The sequence below is a fragment of the Salvia splendens genome, chromosome 18 (genome assembly GCF_004379255.2).
Source record: "Salvia splendens isolate huo1 chromosome 18, SspV2, whole genome shotgun sequence".
In the NCBI taxonomy this organism is placed as follows: domain Eukaryota; kingdom Viridiplantae; phylum Streptophyta; class Magnoliopsida; order Lamiales; family Lamiaceae; genus Salvia; species Salvia splendens.
In genome coordinates, this window is record NC_056049.1 from 5,381,838 (window position 1) to 5,403,532 (window position 21,695).

At 40.6% G+C, this 21,695-nt stretch overlaps 1 protein-coding gene across 5 annotated transcripts; it reads right to left on the minus strand.

The window, feature by feature from the left end:
• Positions 1-13,509: 13,509 nt before the first annotated feature.
• Positions 13,510-16,782, minus strand: LOC121776099 (BTB/POZ domain-containing protein NPY4-like). 5 transcript variants are annotated; one of them, XM_042173231.1, is made up of 6 exons: positions 16,708-16,757; positions 16,386-16,399; positions 15,796-15,878; positions 15,504-15,573; positions 14,267-15,382; positions 13,510-14,182 (listed from the first exon to the last, which is right to left on the minus strand). In XM_042173231.1, exons 3-6 carry the CDS (start codon positions 15,855-15,857, stop codon positions 13,736-13,738), a joined length of 1,695 nt encoding a protein of 564 aa, XP_042029165.1. In that variant the 5' UTR covers positions 15,858-15,878; positions 16,386-16,399; positions 16,708-16,757; the 3' UTR covers positions 13,510-13,735. The 5 variants fall into 5 exon arrangements, with proteins under 5 accessions (XP_042029165.1, XP_042029166.1, XP_042029167.1 ...); XM_042173232.1 differs by lacking the exon at positions 16,386-16,399 and having other exon boundaries at positions 16,708-16,782; XM_042173233.1 differs by lacking the exon at positions 16,386-16,399 and having other exon boundaries at positions 15,796-15,875; positions 16,708-16,772.
• Between the last annotated feature and the right edge of the window lie 4,913 nt (positions 16,783-21,695).

Sequence of the window (21,695 nt, forward strand, 5' to 3'; positions counted from 1 at the left end):
TGTAAAAGGGAATATCCCTATCTTTTTGTAAATGAATGTAGTTTTTGATTTTTAGTAACTTTTAAATCTCGAGTATTTTAGTGACGTCGTGGGATATGGCAATCTTTTTGATAATTTATTCGAAAGGTGACATATCATGTACAGGTGTAGGTGAATTTGGGCAATATCTATCAATCTAACCCTTAAAAGGTGTCTTTGTTAGCGACTTCACAAATATTCAAGCCCACAATCACACATGTCACAATTTGGGGTTTCTTTCAATTACACTAAGCAATAGGCATTTGGATTGGCAATTTCTTTTTAGATCATTCACATAATATCTAGATGAAGTAATACGGGAAGTGCTTGGATTCTTTTTTAAAATATTGATGGTTTAAAATATAGCAACACTTTTATAAATCAAAAATATTTTGCTTAATTACTATTTCTCCTTCAACAAGTGAGAATTAATGCTCTTTATACATATATTTTAAAACACGTCAATATGAACAAAAATATCACATCCATAACTTTTTTTTTTGCGGTATGGAATAGCCTTAATTTTGTAAGGTTAAGATTTAAATGAAATCATCGCATTTGCGAACCTACTAAATCGTTAAAATGTTAGTATAATCATTGTCAATTTTATTGAGTAAAAGCTTTTAAAGAACTATAAGTACAGTATAAAATAATAAAACGCACACCAATTTGATTTCCATTAAATTTGAGCCTAAATTGAGCTTGTTTTGTTTTGGATTCTTAAGTCAAACAGGTCCCTTAGACGTTCCCGATCTGGACTTCACACAATTTTTCCCTTACACCTTGTTCGTCTCTTAACACTCATAATTTTATATCTTATTTAATGGAGAATGAGATTCATCTCACAACAAATAAAATTAAAAAAGAAAGAAAAAAAAGAAATAGAGTAATTTTAGAGGACAATTCAAATGATAAAAGTGAACTAACTTGGGATTATTGCTTGACTTCAACTCAATATATATGGACGTTATTGTATCAAAACTATTTCAAGAAGTTGATGTGGCCGGATTTTATGGTCCTAAAAATCACTTGAATATTATGCACATGGAAATCCGACATGGGAAACTGATAAAATCGGTTTCTGAGTGTACTATTCAGGTCTCATTCACTGTTAGTACAAAGATATATAAACATTTGGTTAGAAGGTATCATACTATCTTGTTTATTAGCACATACGGAGTAAATGTTATTGCAAGCGAAGCACATGTATTCACACACTCTCCTCAATTTAAATTGTAAAATGACAACACTTTTTTCTTTCTTTGCGCTATTTACATTACATGACACATTTTTTTACCACGAGGAGCCAATTGCAAGAATCATGCATCTCTGTCTTCATAGCTCTAGTAGTAGTAGTAGTAGTATAAAATAAGATTAGCAATTACTATAATTAAAAATGAACAACCAAATTAAATCAATAAATGTGGAGTAATTAAACAAAAAATGAAAATTTGGGAAGTATTGAAACAGTAAAATATAGATGGTGGTGGACGAGTTATGGCCAAGAGTAAATTGAGGTAAGTGGCCTACATTGCACAAATTTAGTGATAAAATAATGTGGTCGCCTTATTATTGGTTTGTCTGAGCAACTTTTCATTTCTTTCCATCTCCATCTCCGACCTCTCAATATAATAATAATAATAATAATGATAATAATAATAATAATAATAATAATAATAATAATAATAATAATAATAATAATAATAATAATAATAATAATAATAATTAGGATTGGGACCAAAATTGTTTAGGACTGGCGAACTGTTATTTAGCAGTGTCTACTTATGTTATCCTTAATTATGGTTTATGAGTTATGGATTTTTTTCATAGTTTTGGCGACTATATGCTTAATTGTTTCGTAGTATTTTGGATTCATCTAAATTCAAAATTTTTTAAATTCATAATATTATTAATGGCTTAATGTTACTCCCTTCCAGCAAGAGTATGCATCTTTGGTTGGACACAAATTTTAATGCACAATTGGTAATTTAAGATAGATGAAAAGAAAAAAAGTAATTAAATTATTGTTAGTGGAGAACGAGTCATACATCATTAGAGAGAAAAAAATTTCTAAAATTAAAAAGTACATAATCTTATGGTGCGAATGGAGTATAAAATAGTTGATCCATATTTCTATTATGTGGTGTCGGTACATCACAAATGACAAACATCATAAAAATGACAAATTAAATACTCCTACATATACATAATAATTATCATGGAATAGTTGCATAATCATTTGTCTTATTGAGTTCACTTTATCGTTAGCAAGTGTGTGTGCGTGTGTTTTAAACACAAAAATGGCTCCACCTAGCATCAACTTTGTAGTATAGTGACAAACTAGCTAGCTCTACTAAGAGTCCAAAAATCGATAATGTTCAAAATTAATTTCGTCAGTTATTTCAAGTATGTGTTTGTTCAGAAGCCTTAAAATAACAGAAAGGCCCATTGTGTTTATTCATGTGTAAAAAAATTATCTTGGAGTTGGTTAGTGTATGCATCGAGCAAAGTGATTCGATTAATTAAACTGCTTGGAGTCTTAGAGCATTAGCAATGGGGCGCCCTAAGGCGCGCCACGTCAGCAGTTTTATCCTCCTACCTCCCCACCTGCAGTGGGGTGTCCTAAAATGCGCCCTATGGCGCGCCACATAATCATTTTTATTGTTTTGTTTAATTAATTTAACTGTTTTCAAATAACAAGTAACGAGTAAATAAAAAACGGTCTAAATAACAAACGGCGAAGTTTTAATAAAAAAAAGTTACATCATTGAACTAATAAAAAAAAACTAAGTCGGACCAATTCCCAACTTCCGACGCAGCTCATCGAGTAACGCCTGGAGATATTCGGCTTCGTCGGGGTCGGTACACTTCTTGAGGGCCCTGTGCGTCTGCAACATCGTCCTTGCCATCGACGCTGTTGCTAACGACTCAAACGCGGTGGCCGTCTGTCACGCCCGCATTTTCTAAGGATAGAAAACACGGTTTATCGCGACTAGGGGAAGATTAAAGAAGCGGGGAAGAAAGGGGAAAATAACAGAACTCGACCATAGCTCGAAACAAATGGGAATATTTCGAAAAAAATCAGAGTATCATTTCAACAATCAACAACTCCCAATGAAAATATCTCAACTATACACGAACTCAAAAGAAACAATATTTAGCATCACGATCAGATGTGATTGTCGCTGGAACTCCATGCAAGCGTATAATCTCCCGTACATATACCTTAGCCAACTGGTCGGATCCATAAGTAGCGCGAACCGGTACAAAGTGGGCAGATTTGGTGAGACGATCTATAATCACCCAAATCACCGTGTTCCCTCGCTGGGATTTTGGCAGTCCTATCACAAAGTCCATTGCAATATGTTCCCACTTCCATTCCGGAATCTCGAGGGGTTGCAATTTCCCATAGGGCCGTTGGTGTAGCGCCTTTACTTGTTGACATGCCAGGCATCTCTCCACAAATGCCGCAACATGCTTTTTCATACCGTTCCACCAAAACTGTCTTTTCAAGTCTTGATACATTTTGGTGCTCCCTGGATGAGCAGCGTATGGGGTTTCATGTGCTTCTCTCATGATTTCCATCCTCAGGCCTTCATCCTTAGGCACACACAACCTTCCCTTGTATGTGAGACCATTATCCGCTGCCTCACGAAAATTTCCGAGTTCACCCGTCCTCACTTCTGAGCGAATCTTTTCTAGTAACGTATCTCGCCGTTGAGCTTCTACAATTCTGGCTCTTAAGTCGGGTTCCATCACCAACGTGGCTACTATCCCTTCCACAGTCTCGGGCATTCTCACCACTTCCAAGCGCATCTTACTGAACTCTTGGATTATACTCTCCTCGATAGTAAGAAAGGTGGCCAGCTGAGATTGAGACTTCCTACTAAGAGCATCGGCCACTACGTTTGCTTTTCCCGGATGGTAATTTATACCACAATCGTAGTCCTTCACCAACTCGAGCCACCTACGTTGGCGCATATTCAGCTCCTTTTGCTCAAAGAAGTACTTTAGACTCTTATGGTCCGTGTATATCTCACAACGGACTCCATAGAGATGGTGTCTCCAGATCTTCAAAGCATGCACCACAGCTGCCAGTTCCAAGTCATGCGTCGGATAATTCAGTTCATGGGGCTTCAATTGTCTCGATGCATATGCAATCACTTTCCCCTTCTGCATAAGCACACATCCCAGTCCCACCTTCGACGCATCCGTATATACCGCATAGTCAGTCTCTGGCTCCGGCACAGCTAGGATTGGTGCGGTGGTCAATTTCTCCTTCAACAACTGAAAGCTCGCCTCACATTCTGGCGTCCAAATCATCTTGACTCCCTTTTTCAGTTGTTGCGCCATTGGCCTTGCTATCTTCGAGAATCCCTCGATGAATCTTCGATAATAGCCCGCCAGTCCTAAAAAGCTTCGGATTTCGTTTTGTGTAGAAGGTGACTTCCACTCCTGCACCGCTTCTACCTTGGCCGGATCTACACGAATTCCATCTGAAGTTACTACATGTCCAAGAAAATTTACTTCCTTGAGCCAAAACTCGCATTTACTGAACTTGGCATATAGTTTCTCGTCCCTTAGAGTTGCTAGGACGGTTCTCAAGTGCTCTTTGTGCTCCTCCTCGTTCTTTGAGTAAACAAGCACGTCATCGATGAAAACCAGGACAAACCGATCCAGAAATGGATGGAACACGCGGTTCATAAGGTCCATGAACACTGCCGGGGCGTTCGTCAGTCCAAAAGGCATTACAACGAACTCATAATGACCATATCTTGTTCGAAAAGCTGTCTTGGGTACATCTTCTCGCCGAACCCTCAGCTGATGGTACCCAGACCTCAAATCCATCTTAGAGAAGACTCCTGCCCCTCGAAGTTGGTCAAACAAGTCGTCTATCCTTGGTAGTGGATACTTGTTCTTCAGCGTTAGTTTGTTTAGCTCCCGATAGTCGATGCACATCCTCATCGTTCCATCCTTCTTCTTTACAAACAACACTGGTGCTCCCCATGGTGACACGCTAGGTCTAATGAATCCCAATTCCAGTAGCTCTTGCAGTTGCACCTTAAGCTCCTCCAACTCTTTTGGCGCCATTCTATAAGGTGCTTTGGATATTGGTGCCGATCCGGGCTCCAGATCGATCGTGAATTCTACTTGCCTGTCGGGTGGGGGTCCCGGCAATGCATCGGGGAAGACATCGGGATATTCACTCACTATCGCCACATCTTCTATCTTCCTGTCTTTCTTCTCCTCCCCATTCAAATAAACAAGGTACGCTGGACATCCCTTCCTCATCATTGTAGTGGCTTGCAGCGCAGAGATAATGGACTTGCGTCGGCTCATTGGGACTCCGTGAAACTTCATCGGCTCTTTTCCGGGGGTTTCAAACGAAATTTCCCTTTCTCTACAATGAAGGGTAACGTGGTTCTCCGCTAACCAATCCATACCCAAGATTATGTCTACGCTACCCATCGTCATTATTTGCAAATTATAAGCCACTAAACTGAGTTCACCTATTCCAAAGTTCACACATGCACAAGATCGGGATATATCTATAGCCCCGCCTACCGGTGAGGTCACACTCATAGTGGGTTCGGTCTTAACAGTAGGTAATTCCAAAGTATCCACACAAGACGTTGATATAAAGGAATGCGACGCACCTGTATCAAACAAGACAACTATAGGCATATTGAGAAGTGTGCCCATACCTGCCAAGTTTCCTTGCTCAAAGGTTTCTTTCCCGTTTGCCGGCTGTTTCCCCTTCAAGGCGTAGGCCCTTGCTTGCGATGGTAATCCTTGGCGGCGTTGTTGCGGTGGAGGTGCAGGTAGTGCCTGGGATTGTGGACGGAAACCTAGCTGGTTCTGTCTCGTTCCCGTTCCCCTGTTCTTATTTGGGCAGCTTCGGAAGTAATGGCCACTTCCACCACAGTTGAAGCACCTAGGGTCTCGACACTCCCCGGCGTGGTACTTGAAGCACCTTCCACATTGAGGGTTCCTCGGCGGAAAGTTTGCCCTCGGTTGGAAAGTATTCTGTCTCCCGCCATTGTAGGGTGGGTTCCTTATGTGTTGTGGCCTCTTACCACCATACTGAGCCTGGTCACCATCCCACCTCCTCTTCTCTTGGTGGCCCGGCTGAGCTTGTAGAGGTGTCGCGTTTGTTGTTGCCACAACTCTTGGCTTAGGGAGTGCATCTTCCACGTCCAGTGCACAAGTCAAGATCTCCGAGTAGGAGAGTTCTCCTCGACAGGCCAATGCGGCCTTTATCTCATCTCTGAGCCCGGCCCGGAACTTCACCGCCCATTTCTCATCGGTGTCCATCAACTCGGGCGCATATCGTGCCATCTGCGCGAGGGCTCGGTCATACTCGGTTACAGTCATTCGGCCTTGGCTTAGTGTGTGGAACTCTACCACCTTTGCCCGTCTGTACGTCTTTGGAACATACTTGTTATCGATCTCTACTTTAAACTCCTCCCATGTTAGCGCCTCCAGGCGGGCAGGATTCATAGTTCTTTGCCGAGTCTCCCACCAGTAATCGGCAGCACCTGACAGTTGAAAGGTAGCACCAGCAATGCGCTCCCTATCTGTGCACTCCATGACCCTGAAGATACGCTCGAGGCCGCGTATCCACTCTTCCGCTTTGGATGGGTCTCCTTGTCCGTCAAATTTTGGGGGATTCTGCCTTGAGAACGTAACTATGAATCTTTCTTGTTGAGGCGGGGGTGGAGGTGGTGGTGGTGGAGGTGGTGGAGGTGGTGCCTCCACGTTGGGTCCTTGTCGTGGTTGGCGTGCACGTCTTGGCGGCATTCTGATTCAATATCCAAAAAGTGTTACTACAATTCTCATCCAAAATTACCACTTTCTCAAAATTTTCTTATAAAATCTTCATGTAGTATAAGATGCAACACATAGGATATATATATCAAAATCCAAATTCTCATTAAAAGAAAGAAGGCCAACATTGTTCCCAAGAGTAGATCGTACTGAAAGCAAAAACTGAAAAGACAACGAACTATTCTAATTCTAGACTACGACTCTATCATCCTCATCCATAGGCCCTTCCTCCGGGTCTTCGTCGTCGTCCTCCTCGGAGTTCCCTGGCAGAGCCTCCTCATAAACATCTTCATACCCTTGTTCACCCTCGTACATGCTCACATACTTGTCCTGATACACGACCCTCTCTTCCACCTCCTGTGGGGGCTGCTCCTCTCGAGAGTCCACCAGTGCACAATACACAGCTTTCCGAAAGCCAGCCATGTCACCCACCATGTCATCGGTAGCGGGCTCATGCCACGTGTACCTCCTCGCCGTTCTTTCGGCCCACTCCTTCCAGCTATCGGGAAGCAAATCTATTAGCTTCTCAATGCCGTCATGCTCTGTCACTCCGAACTCCTGAGCTGCCCTCCAGAGGGTGTCGAAGTGTGCCACGAACTCGATCAACGGTACGTGATCCTTCTTCCGGTACACTCTATAATCCCTGAGCACCCTCTGTGCCCTAAGTCTATCGCGATCACTCCGTCGCGCGGTTCGGAACATACGCGCCATCTATAGAAAAACAGAAACAACCGCCTCGCGTATAAAAACAGAGTGCATAACCGAAGAAGAGAGAGAGAGTGTGTGCAGACGTATCGATGTTCTAAATCCAAGCCCGCTGGTGTTCAAAGGCCAAAAGCTCTTATCTATCATAGGTCCAAGAAGCACTAGTGAAATTCTATCACGTCTAAGTTCAAACATTCAAAAGGCCAACACATACTCACATAAAAGCTCACATCAACATTCACGTCATCATATCATCACACATCAGCCACATGCTTTCATATAAGTTCATCATACATCAACAGTTCATAACACCATAACAGTTCATAACTCAAATAATTTCCAACTTTTCCACATCACTTTGTACCCTTCCACATGTCTCAACATTTACTTAAACTTTACATAAAAATCATCTTCAACACCAAAATCACAATTTCCTCCACTTCCATATACTTTCCAAAATTTCGAAATTTTCATTACCTCATTTCAGGTTGAGTGCGATGAGTCGGATGTTGAGCCAATGACACTTTTGAAAACTTACTCCAGTCAGAAAAAGAATTTTTTGGGTCCAGAGCAGAAAGAGAAAACCTGGCTTTGATACCACTCTGTCACGCCCGCATTTCCTAAGGATAGGAAGTACGGTGGACCGCGACTAGGGGAGGAATAAAGAAGCGGGGAAGAAAGGGGAGAACAGGAATATTTGACCCAAAAGTATTTATTAAAAAGAAGTTCACTTCAAACATTGTACTAAGAAGACATTTCTAAAGTTAATGTAAACAGAGTTAAATAAAAACAATGTATCGGATTACAAAGCAGCGGAAAAGACCAAAAGACAGATGATGCCGGGTATGACGACACGACACCATCCAAAAGACCAAGTAAAACACTCATTTGGCTTTCACTGCTCAACATCCGTCATCCCCATCGCCGCTCAACCTGCACATTAAGAAAACAACATGCAGGGCTGAGTACTTATTGCACTCAGTGGACACACGCCAAAATCATAGTTTGTCATGCCACATCAGTGTAACCTTGGGGTTTTAAGTGTAAGAAAGTAACCCAAGTACACAAAATATATTTCATAAATTCGACTGCGCAGTCATTTTCAGATATTGCCACCCTTATTCCCACTATCATACACTATCTGATCCAACCATGACAAGGGGCGTGGCCACACCCCAGGTCAACTAGACCGGCCAACTTGCTCTCAGATGGCTCCCGGTCTCGTGTACACTAGCCTGAGGGTTCGCAGCCCAACAGACCCGAATTCGATTAAACATATGTGGTAAACCACTTCAGATAGGTTTCAAAACAAAACAATTGGCAAGACAAACAGTTCACCTCCATAAACATTTCCGGAACAAAGTCCGTATTTAAAGATAACCCACATAAAAGTAGGGTAGAAAAGCCCACCTTGATTTATTTATCTTTCAAAAAGGGTGATCTTTTACGAGGAAAGTGTGGTTGAAGGGAACTGTTTTAAAAGCTAAGCAATCGAGGTGGGCTTTTCTACCCTACTTTTATGTGGGTTATCTTTAAATACGGACTTTGTTCCGGAAATGTTTATGGAGGTGAACTGTTTGTCTTGCCAATTGTTTTGTTTTGAAACCTATCTGAAGTGGTTTACCACATATGTTTAATCGAATTCGGGTCTGTTGGGCTGCGAACCCTCAGGCTAGTGTACACGAGACCGGGAGCCATCTGAGAGCAAGTTGGCCGGTCTAGTTGACCTGGGGTGTGGCCACGCCCCTTGTCATGGTTGGATCAGATAGTGTATGATAGTGGGAATAAGGGTGGCAATATCTGAAAATGACTGCGCAGTCGAATTTATGAAATATATTTTGTGTACTTGGGTTACTTTCTTACACTTAAAACCCCAAGGTTACACTGATGTGGCATGACAAACTATGATTTTGGCGTGTGTCCACTGAGTGCAATAAGTACTCAGCCCTGCATGTTGTTTTCTTAATGTGCAGGTTGAGCGGCGATGGGGATGACGGATGTTGAGCAGTGAAAGCCAAATGAGTGTTTTACTTGGTCTTTTGGATGGTGTCGTGTCGTCATACCCGGCATCATCTGTCTTTTGGTCTTTTCCGCTGCTTTGTAATCCGATACATTGTTTTTATTTAACTCTGTTTACATTAACTTTAGAAATGTCTTCTTAGTACAATGTTTGAAGTGAACTTCTTTTTAATAAATGCTTTTGGGTCAAATATTCCTGTTCTCCCCTTTCTTCCCCGCTTCTTTATTCCTCCCCTAGTCGCGGTCCACCGTACTTCCTATCCTTAGGAAATGCGGGCGTGACACCGTCTGGGTCGGGAGCTCTACCGGGACCGGAGCTTGGGTTGCAGCGGTCGACGATGAGGTCGCGGTCGCCTTCCCCTTGGCCTTCGCAGCCTTGACGCCGGGAGGACGCCGGACGGACACCGGTGTGCCGGAACTCCCTTCATCCACATACGTCCGGTTGAGGTCAACCGGGTGATTGCCGCTGCCGCTGCTCGTGTAATCACCAGCTTAAGTGGTCTTCGTCCTCTTCGGTGCACCAGTGTGCAGAATTCCACCTTGGAACTTCTGCTTGTCCCTCAAGAGCGCCCAGATGGCCTCGTGCTTGAAGTCGGCCGTACATCGACCGGTACGATAACAGCGCTTTAGCGCGCACGTCGCTCGAGCTCTCGCCGCTCCCCTGTGACCTCGTGAACTTCTCGAACTCCGCCGCGTACAAGTTCACTTGCTTCTTGACTTGATCCCAGTGCTTGGGGAGTTGCTCACGCTTGCGCTTGTACGCGGTCGGCGACTTGACCGAATTGTAGAGGTCCGTGATGCGTTCCCAGTACGCGATCTGTCGCTGGTTGTTCGCGAATATCGGATCTTCCGATATATCTACCCAACACCGGGCCAAAGTGAGAGTTTCGTCGTCGTTGTAGTTCGTACGGCCGGGGGCGTACTCATCGCAATCACCGGGAGGCGGCAACTCCTGCGCCCGTAGCCGGTTCCGCTTCTTTCTGGCTGGGGCGGAAGCGGTCGCGGCGGGGTCAGGATCGGCCGCGATTGATCGGTATTTATAAATGAAATCGAGTGAAATGAAATCGCGTGCCATCGTCCGCGGTTGATCGTCCGTGGTATTTATAAAAAAATGAAACCGCATGCCATCGTCCGCGGTTGATCGTCCGCGACCTCCACAATGGGGCGGACGATGGTCATCGTCCGCGCTATCCTCCGCGACCGAAGTATAGGGCGCGACTATCGTCCGCGCCCTATGGCGCGCACCCGCAATGGGTGCGGACGATGGATGGCGCGGACGATGCGCGCCATCGGGCGCGCCATCGTCCGCCCATTGCGGATGCCCTTAATTTGTGCCTAATTGAGCACCGCAATTAGATTAGTCACGCCTTTTTACGCTAATTTTGCAAATACACTGCATCATCAACAAATATTTTATCATAAACTATTCATATTAACTCGATATGACTATTTCTTTCATTGTGGTTTGTATTTTACCCATTTCTTATTTTAGAGTGGGTTAGGCATATTTTGACTGCTAATTGCTATAATAACACGTCCCAAATCTTAACCTAACTCAAGCTAATCAAATCAATGATAGTATCCATCATAGTAATGTAGTTCATATGTTCACATAAAATAGTCATAGAAATTGCCGGACCTTATTAGAGAGAAAAACTTATTAAAAGTAGATATAAATTTATTTTAGTGAAAGACTAAATTGGAAAATCGAGACTATTTCATGGAAGAATGTAGTATGATATGGTCTCCCAAATTCCATTATAATGTTTCTAATATAAGCACGATAAACCTCAATAAGAAAAATTATAAATCAGTATAATAACAAGATTAAAGACAAACGATTAGGAGATTGTTAATAATGTGGTCGGAAAGATAGGGCCACCAAAAAGTTATTTTCTAAGATGTTAATTTGGGACTATAATTAGTTAGCTAAGTAGGTGGTTTAGGTTACGAGGAAATTATTCGAAAATTGCAACACTATTAAAGTCAAAAGTAGAGTCCCTTTTGCTTGTGTGTGTTCCATAACACGTTCAAAAGTCCATTCCTTTAGGTGCAAATGCCGACCTAAATCGTAAATTAATTTGACTTCTTAATTAATACTGCTTGTAAATTTTTTTTGTTAACGAAAAAGTGAGCTAACTTCACTTGAAAATATTATCGTAATCAAGTGTAACTTTCCGTCGAATGAATGAGGAGTTTTGCTCTTGGAATAAAATATCTCCGACTAATAATTTATTTACTTTCATTCAAACATCATAATGAAGTGGCAGGCAAAATAAACCCACAATCATTTTCAATACTTTTTGGTATTAATATATTTTATGCAATACATGCTTTGTAAATCTAACAGACTATTAATGAAGGGATTCTCATTGAAAATTAATATATAGATGAAATTAATCAAAATACAGTACATTATCTTTTCTTGTTCTTATTGGATCTAGTATTTTGAATTAACCTAGCTCTTCAGTCTTAAATCGATATAAATTTATTGTGATGTGAAAATGATGCAAAACTTGTCCAAAATTTGTCGCTTTTAGCCGATCCACTTATAATGAATATCTACAAAAAAATGAAAAACTTATTATTTAGTCTTTTTTATGATTACTTATTTTTCCCTTTCCTTAGAATACCTAAAACATTACCACATGATCAAATTTAAATACTCCTAAATAATTTCCCAATAACAAAATTATTTTGAACCAGATAAATACACACACGTGTTTAGGAGTGTGATCAATTGCTAACTATTTAAGTTGCTAACTATGCTAACTTATCAACGCAGTGTAATAACAATGTCAACACGATGAAATTAAAATGTCAACACATAATTTTGTTGAACTTCAATATACTGTGTTGATATTATGTGTTGACATTTTAATGTCACCGTATTGATATTTTTAATACACTGTATTGATGAGTTATAGAGTTAGCAACTTAAATAGTTAACAATATATATATAACACATCGCCACGTGTTTATATATATAAAAAGTACACATAATTTATGATTGATTAAAGCTCATAATTCCACAAACCAAGAACCTAGATTTCGTATATAGAAGTTTGTCATTATCACAAAATCTTCACTGTCAATATACAGATTTCAAGACTTTGTTATCAAAATTGGTACTACTATTCAAGAACCGTTCCAATTACTTTTAAAAATGAATTTTGAATATTTTTACTATAGGGAAAACTATATCAAGATCTTAAAACAAATCCATGATTACAAAGTCCCTCAACCATTGAGGAGAAGTCTAGTCCAAATAAGCGGATTAAAAGTAACAAGCTGAAAAATATTAGCCAATCTATAATCTTGTAGGTGAATTTTAAGGCTTGACATAACAAATAATCAAATAAGAAACATTTATTTAACATTGTAAGCTTTACAATCATATTGTAAGCCCACTAATCAAATAGTAAGATTTATTAGTGGGCCTTGCTCTATTGTGTGACAAGTAGAGGTCTGCCTAGCCCACACATGTACATTTTCGACCCAAAACTATCGCCGAGGCCTATAGCATTAGCTTAATAAACATCACACGATAATCTCCTGCAAATCATGCATACAAATGAATTGCGCCAAATAAGACTTGGCTACGAAAATTGCAGTGACTAATATTAGAAATATTTAATTATAAATTATCCTACAAGTCTAAACTTTAAATTAAACATTAAAACATATCTATGCATTATAAATTTGATTTATCACAATCAATTTCACATATAAACTATCAAAAAAAAACAATTTTGAGATTTTTCTTCATTGGATCATGATTTTGTGAACAATGCAAATTCATTTTATATTATGCTTTTTTTTTTAATTTCATTTTATATTATGCTATTATAATAAACTGTGTAACTTTAGTTTTTAAAATATTAAATAATACTAGGAGTACAAATTTAATCTTTTTTTTTCTTTAACAAAAATGTTAGATTTAATAAACATTTTTAAATTTTATTTCAATCTCACACTTACAAATGTGAAGAAAATCTCACTGTCACTAACTGATTTTCCATCTTCAAAACTCCAAAGGCAAAACTGACTGGCTATAACATCATTCACAATCTTTTAGCTAGTGTTCCAAAATTTCCTCATATCTGGCTTTGGAATTCTCTAACAAGTCAAAGATAATCTTACAATTACAAGTTTGATAACAATTCTAGGACAAGGGGGGTCTCCTACTTCTTGAAGGTGTACATCTACTCTCCTCGAGGCTCCCCGACGTGTCCGAACTGCTGTTCTCGTTCGACCACATCTTCTTCGCCCCGGCCTTCTCTGCCCCGCCTTTCAGCCTCAGAGAAGCCAGCTCCTCCGATGTCCAATCACCATCCCAGTCATCATCTGTGTTCGTAGTAGCAGATCTCGAGCTCCCATACGACCCTACCGGAAGTAAAGCCCTAATAGACCCGGGAAGGTCCGGCATTGTGTGATCACTGCTCCCTCCAGCTGCTGCCCGGCTATGCTCGAAGAAGAGCACCTGCATAACAACCCGCAGAGGGAGCCTCTCGTTTTGCACAACGTGCGCACACGCCTCACCCGATAGCTTCCTGCAATCCATCAACCGGCACATCTTCTTCTTCTCGCTCTTACTCATCTCCGGGTGCTCCTGCAGCAATCGAGCACAGCTCGGTTTAGAAACATCGAAAACAAATAGATTAGTTACCAACACGGTGTATGTATAGAGACGGACCTTTAGGTACATGTCGATGGCACGGTAGATTCTATCACATGTCTTTCTTGGAAAGCTCGAGACCATAGCTGCTACGTCGAGAAATCTGGATATATGCAACGAGGAATCTCGAGCAGCTTCAGCCAGATAACTATCGACCAACGTGGCCACATTGGCCTTGGCAGCATAGAGCTCAGGACCGAGAGAGCAGTCGGTATGCTCTTGCATCACAAACTGCTCAACCAAGTCGTACACTAAGTCTATGTTATAAAGGGCCGTTTCACCATTAGGCGAACGGATCAGAAAATCATCCACGGTTGCCTCCCTGAGCTGCTGTGAGATTTTCTGCATCAGCTCCCTTCGTCCTGCCTCTCCACATCCCAATACGAACGATGCTTGCAGTAATTTGAGCAGGAAGCCACACGGCACAGAGCTTATCTCCATTGGCAGCAACTCTGTGATGGTTTCAACCAAGTATCGGTACTTGAGTGTGTCTCCGCCTCGTATAGTGCCTTTGCTGAATCCGGGGAGCCTTCTCGTGATATAAGTTTGCAACGCCTCTCCGATCACATCAGCAGAAACTCTGCCTTTAGCTCGTATCGTTGAAATCACCCGTTTGTATAGAGCAACATGAAGCTCACAAAGCTCCTTCACCCACCAGTCTTGAGGCACGGTTTGCTGTTTCATCACATCGTTCTCAGACAGAAGCATCTTCCGGTTATAGGTATACGACCAATCAACTCTGGAAGGGTCGATAGAAGCTTTGGAAGCTATGGAATCGAGGCAGTGGCTGACGATCTTCAGCTCCTCGGACCAGGGGAGATGAGACCTTGTGGTCTGAAGAACAATTATAGAATCTTTCCAGCTTCGGAAGATACTAGAGCTGAGGAAGACATCGATTTTGTATATGAGATTTCCCTTCTCGACAGTCTCGTACATTTCAAGATACTCTGCTGCACAACGCGCTGCCACCACATTGTAAGCGTTGAGCGTGGAAACCATGCCATAGCAGAACTTGACACATATTTCGAGCGCAGTAGGTCCTCCTGGAATGTCGTCTATGCGTATCTCATCGTGTTCTTCATTTTCACTACTAACGAGCCTCTGAAGGTGAGAACTCTTGGAGAGAAGAGGAAACTGCAACAAGAAGATATACTTCACCACTTTCTAACATAGAAGCATAACAATAAATATTGATGGACTTTTGAGTTTTTAAACAATTGTATTAGGAATATGTTGAGCAACAAAATGTGTATACCTTGTGTAGATAAAATTTGATATCACCAACATTTATGATGAAATCAGTGGCCAACTCTGTAGCTACATATCTAAAAGAAAAATTTGGATCAGTCCATTTTTAGTACTAACTCTTATTTTGTGCAAATTTATACAATAAACATTGGCGCAGAAAAGGAGAACAACTCTATGAGAAAACCACCAAGCATATCATCTCATCTTCAATACACATATGAAACAACATATAGTACTATGTAATGAAATAATGCAGGTGGAACTATAACTAAAACAGATGAAAAAAGTTAATGGTTAACCTGATATTGTCCCCATCATTCTGAAACTGATCAGGTTTGGATCCCAGCTTCATAAACTTCATCGTTTCGATATATATTTCCTGCTGCAGGTTTGGTTAAGACCAAAAACAAGTTATCACTCCTCAACTGAGAAGGAAGTAGCAAAGAGCAAGTTGTGGAAGAAGATAAAGCTCTCCCAAGTCTAGCTCTCAGTAACAGAGAATGCCTAATTGCTTCTCTCACTCATATCTCAAACTTATAGATTAATACCAAATTCAATAAGAAGTCAAAACCCCTCAAAAACCCACATTCCTCCAACAAAGATTTGCTACAATGAATCAAGTTTGAAGCACCAGTCAAAGCCAACACAAATCTTGGTATGAGTGTGGAGCATCACCAAAATCTCAGACAATAAGCTTCAACTAGATTTGGAGGCTAATCGAAACATATCCCACCTAAATCACACCAACCAACATACTTGCATAAAAAACTTCAATTTCCCAAATCAAAAACGCATCACAACCAATGATAATACTCAAAATCAAGATCACATTTTTAACATTACAAAATAGCACAACAAAGTTGAATCAGAAACTTGAATACATACTCACCTAATCAAGAATGGCTGAAGCAACGCTCAATTGGTAGGAAAATGTAAAGAATTTAGAGGAACACAAAACAAGGAAAGAGAAAGAGCACAAAAACAAATGAAAAAAAACAATAAAAGATGTGTAGTTGGTAATGTTTGGCAGCCACCATGGCAACATAATGTTCTCGCAAAAAGCCAAGCTCAGAATGTTCCCACACTCATGTATCCCTTGAGAATCAGCACCACCGCCCCCACCAGGCCACCACTGCTGCCTCTTTCTCCCCTCCCCACTTTTTATTGGCCTTTCCCTCATATTTATGCAAAACTATCTAGATTATTTTTACCTTGGAAAAATCTGCATCACTTTAGATCATTTCCCATTTCTTCCAAGATGGTAAAGGGCTTGAATTCCAAAGTTGAAAATTACTACTACTATAGTATGTATATATATAATCTTTTTTCAATGAATAAAGAAATGCTACTATATAGTATAAAGTACACAGTGTTAGGCACGCCAAACTGACACTATTGTTGCCCCATTCATGCTTTTATACTTTTCTATTTTCATAGTTCTTGGAGTTTAGTCAAATGTTTTTTAGTATAATACTCTATTTTCTATTGAAATATTGAAATCGAAAACGACCTGCCATCTTTTATCTCTCGTACTTTGATAATAATGGCATCAACTGGTGGATCTATATTAAGGGTCCGTTCCACCCCAAGTATTTTTAATAACATATGGTTTATATCAAGGGTAACACGAAATTAGTTTTACTCAAAATAATTAGTACTCTTAAAAACAGTTAAATGTACATGTAAGCGAAGAAATCAGATCAGATAACATCGTCAATTGATGGAAACCATCGATGTTTCTTCATGTGAATAGGAATATGATATTCCTTTTATAAATTGCATATTTGGCTATATGTATTAAGAAAAATGTGATTTTTGAGGGTAAGCGATAAAACTTACTACTACTACTACTAAAGTTGATTTAACTTTATACCCCTGAAATATCTTTTTTTTAGCAGGTCACGTATAGTGAAAAATCCATGGAGTAGTAATTTAATTGATTACATTAGAATAATTAAATTTGGTGCAACAGTTTTTCAGCCCTAGAATATCATTTTAAATGTGGAAGGATCGTGTAGGAGGTCACGTGTGTAAGCTCTTGACTTACTCTCAATTTAAATATAATCCAACACAAAGACAAACTTAAAACATTTTAATTATTCGAGATTTATTCAAATCGAAAGCAATATAAAAATAATACTGATATGACATAGAATTGAAATTTGATCTAGACAAAAATCTACGCAGATGATTAAGTAATCGGTTGATGATAATACTTTTTAAATTGGGAGAGATAAGAATCGATATTTGAGCAGAAAATGTCGTTTGAGAATTGAGATTGTCTGAAAGAATATCCAAAAGATGCTCTTCATTTGAGCAATCGAAGCGTGACTGCACGTGCAAAGATGCACCAACATACTATGTTCTCCACTATATTTAGATTCCTTAATTCTGCCATTTTTCGAAAATAACATCTCTTATTTGTGAAATGGGTTGCATCTCATTCTAATAATTATGTCAGCTCTCACAAAAATGAAACCACATATCAAGGAATACTGCCAAGTGCCAAGTGTCCTTCACTCTCAACCCAAAAGCATGCCTTTTGTCATTGGTTGCTCAAAAAAAACTCGTAACTTAAAAAAACTTAATCAGTTGTGAACTTGTGATATTATCGAATAATGAAAGATTGACCCGCTAAACATAAAAGTATGACCAAATAGATGCGCGCCCGCAGGGGCATAGGGCAGTTGGCAACGGAGGGGCAGATCTTGCTGCAATGAGCCTGGGTTCGAATCTCACTGCTGTCGTGTAGTTGCTTCCATCTCTCAGGCACAAGTGTGAGGCCTTGAGAGATGGACTTCTGGCCGCCAGTGGGTTAAGGTCTCCCTCTTAACGGGCTACTGCGTACCCTGGTTGAACCTCCTCACATGATATCGGGCCGGAGTATGGGGTAGTTGCTTCCATCTCTCAGGCACAAGTATGAGGACTTGGGAGATGGGCTTCTGGCAACCAGTGAGTTAAGGTCTTCCTTTTAACGGGCTACTGCGTACCCTGATTGAACCCCTCACATGATGTCGGGTCGGAGTGTGGGGGCCGCCAAGGCGACGGAATCGCTTTTTTGCTGCAATGACCAAATAGATGCGCGAATAGAAAAAATAAAATAAAAGATACGTAAAAAACATAGTGTTGTTAGTAGCGTGGGTTTGATTAGTGAAATCCCAGGCCATTTATATTTACTATTAGGAAAACCACGTGGATCTAGTCTACTTTCACTCTCAATTCACAAGTATCAAGACCAAATGAATGTGTTCCGTCAAAGAAAAATTTCACTTCTAACATCTCAGGAATGAATGATCCGTCAAAAGAAATACTTCTGGGTAGCTCAAGCCCAACTCATTTGGGTTATCGACTATGGGCCATTCGACTTATATTTTTTTTCGCGTTATAAATTTTCAACTCCAACCCTAAATTTTAAGGGTTCCGGGTACGGATTTCAATGAGAAATTGATAAAAGTATAAAAAAATGAGGAAAATAGGTAAAATAAGAGAGATAAGTATAGGAGATAGGAAAAAAAGTGGTTAAAGTATGAGACAGAAACTTTCCATTTTTAAAAATGAGACTATTTTTTGTGGACATCCTATTAATTCATGGATTTCGAATTGAATTGATATCTCTATTTTTTAGGTGACCGATCGGATCTAGCTACGAGGAGATGCTCTATTTTAAATATACAACGAAGTAATGGAAAATATAGAATTCCATAAAAATGGAATTCAAAATAGGGATATTGATCCCTAAAATTATAAATTTTGACCAAATTCTGGTATTTTCTGGTATGAATTTTAAAATTATTCTAAAATATCACAAACATTACATTTTGTTTATTATTTCTCATGACATGTAAATCACCATATCTGACTAAATTAACGTAGTTTTTATTCTACTTGTCACGGACTTAAAAATTATCTGAAATATCATAAACATTTTACAATTTTCTAAGTAGACTAAGTTTTTGTCGAAAATATCTTATTTGAATCGGTTTGAAAAATAACAAATGACATATATTTATGATATTTTAAATCAATTTCAAAATTTATAGAAAATACTCTCTCCGTTTCATAGTAATTGAGACGTTTCTTTTCGGTACAAAAATTAAGCAAAAATTGTGTTAGGTGAGTTAAGTAAAAGGAGAATAAAGTGGAAAATGAAAAAGGTAGAGAGATGAAGAGAGAAAAAAAAATAAGAGAGAGGAAAGTCGGTGTGGAAAAATATATTAACTTTTACTAAAAAAAAATGACCCATCTCCTTCCTTAACCCCAAATTCAGAAATCAAATCATGCGCCCTAATTCCTCTCCACCCTCGCCTTCTCTCTGCCTCACTGATGCTCGACCTGACTATTGCTTCCGAATTTCGAGCGCTCGCCCAGTTTGCTGGTTCGTACAGATACCCCTTTTCCAAATTCTTCTTGTTAGAGCATCCAATATGGTTTTCGCCCAGCCATAGCCTAGCCACAAACTCCTCCTGCCACATCATCAGCACTAAAAATCCTCCTGCCACATCATCAAAACAAGCAAATAGTCCGGCCATAGCCCAGCCATAGCCCAGCCACATCACTCAAAATTATATAAAACAAATAATGAACAATCACACAAAATACGGAATTAAATTTAAGCCACAGATACGGGAAACTGCAACAATTTTATTTAAATTTTAAATAAATTACATTTTAAAAAATTACATAAATTTAAATAAAAACTAACGTCTTGCAATCCTCCGCGCCCACAACTCTTCAATTAAATCCTTTTGGAGTCGAATATGAGCATCCGTCTGACGCATGTCGGCATGTGCTTGGAGGAGGGCTTCTTCATCTTGAGGTACTCCACCTCGTACGTTGGCGGCGGCGACGCCGTGGCTTGGACCGGCTTCATTATCGTCGTTGGCCCAATCAGTCAGTTGTACACCTTCATCTTCGACAATCATGTTGTGCATGATAATACAAGCGATGTGGAGGTACTCGTCCCACATGTCTGCCGCGCCTCCGTAGGCCAACTGCCGGATTGCCGCAGTGCACTTTTGAATAGGTGTGTGGCCGGGTCTGCCAGCCGCATCGTGCCTGAAGCGGAAATACATATATCGCTGCTCCAAGGCGTTAACAATACGCATAAACAGAGCTCTGCTCATCCTAAAACGTCGCCTGAAAAGGTTGGCGTTGAACAGCGGCTCCTCTGCGAAGTAGTCTTCGTATAGGCGCTGATGTGCAGCTACGTGATCACAATCAATCGCTTGTCGGCGATGGACAACTGGCCGAGGTCGAGGTACCGCCGGCTGCAAGGCGCTTTGCATCCATTGGTCTATCCCGCGGTTGGTATATGCCTCAAGCGCTTTGGCCATTCGACGTTCGTACTCTTCAGCGTCCCCCCACTACCTCCACTACTACCACCCGCGTTACTCATTTTTCGGTGTTGATCTTGTACAGAAATTAAGATAGAGAGAGTACTCGTTAATACAAGTGGAGCGAATGAAAATGAAGTGCAAATCGCGTATATATAGTGTTTCGAAAATTAAAAAAAAAAAACCGCTGGGCTATGCGCTGGGCGATCCGGGCGCTGCAATGGCGCCGAGCGGATCGCCCAGCGCATAGCCCAGCGGTTTTTGACCGCCTAGCGCTAGGCGAAATTCATTTCCGAAAAACCGCTCGGCGATTTTCGGCTTCTGCAATGGTTCGCCTAGCGACCGCCTAGCGCCGGCGCTCGGCTAGGCGGTGCGCTAGGCGCCATTGTGGATGCTCTTATATAATTGTATTTTACACATGCCGCCCGATTAAGCTAAATTGCTAATTTTGAATGACTACGCCTTATTTGATCCTTTATAGTTTGTTTGTGAAGCTAGATTGGGGGTCGACACAAATTGATTCAAAATTATGTGAAAATAAAATATCATGCTTCTGCTTTGCATCGTAAGCTTAACTACACAATGTTATTAAAAAGCGGAGATGGCGGCGCCGTGGCGGATGGCGGTGGCAGTTTCTAGGCTCAACGCCACCGCCACCATGTGATATGGCGGTTTACTCCCTTTTTTGAATGGCGGCCGCCATTCGCGAAGCGCCGGCTTTCATGGCGGTCGAGATGCCTTTTTGCCTTGTAAAACAATCCAAGTTATCGTCTCTCCAGTCTCCACATGCACAAGGCTCCAGATTCTAGATTTTCATTCACGATTCAAGATAACTGAAAATTTTTATGTACTGCTACTTGGACCTA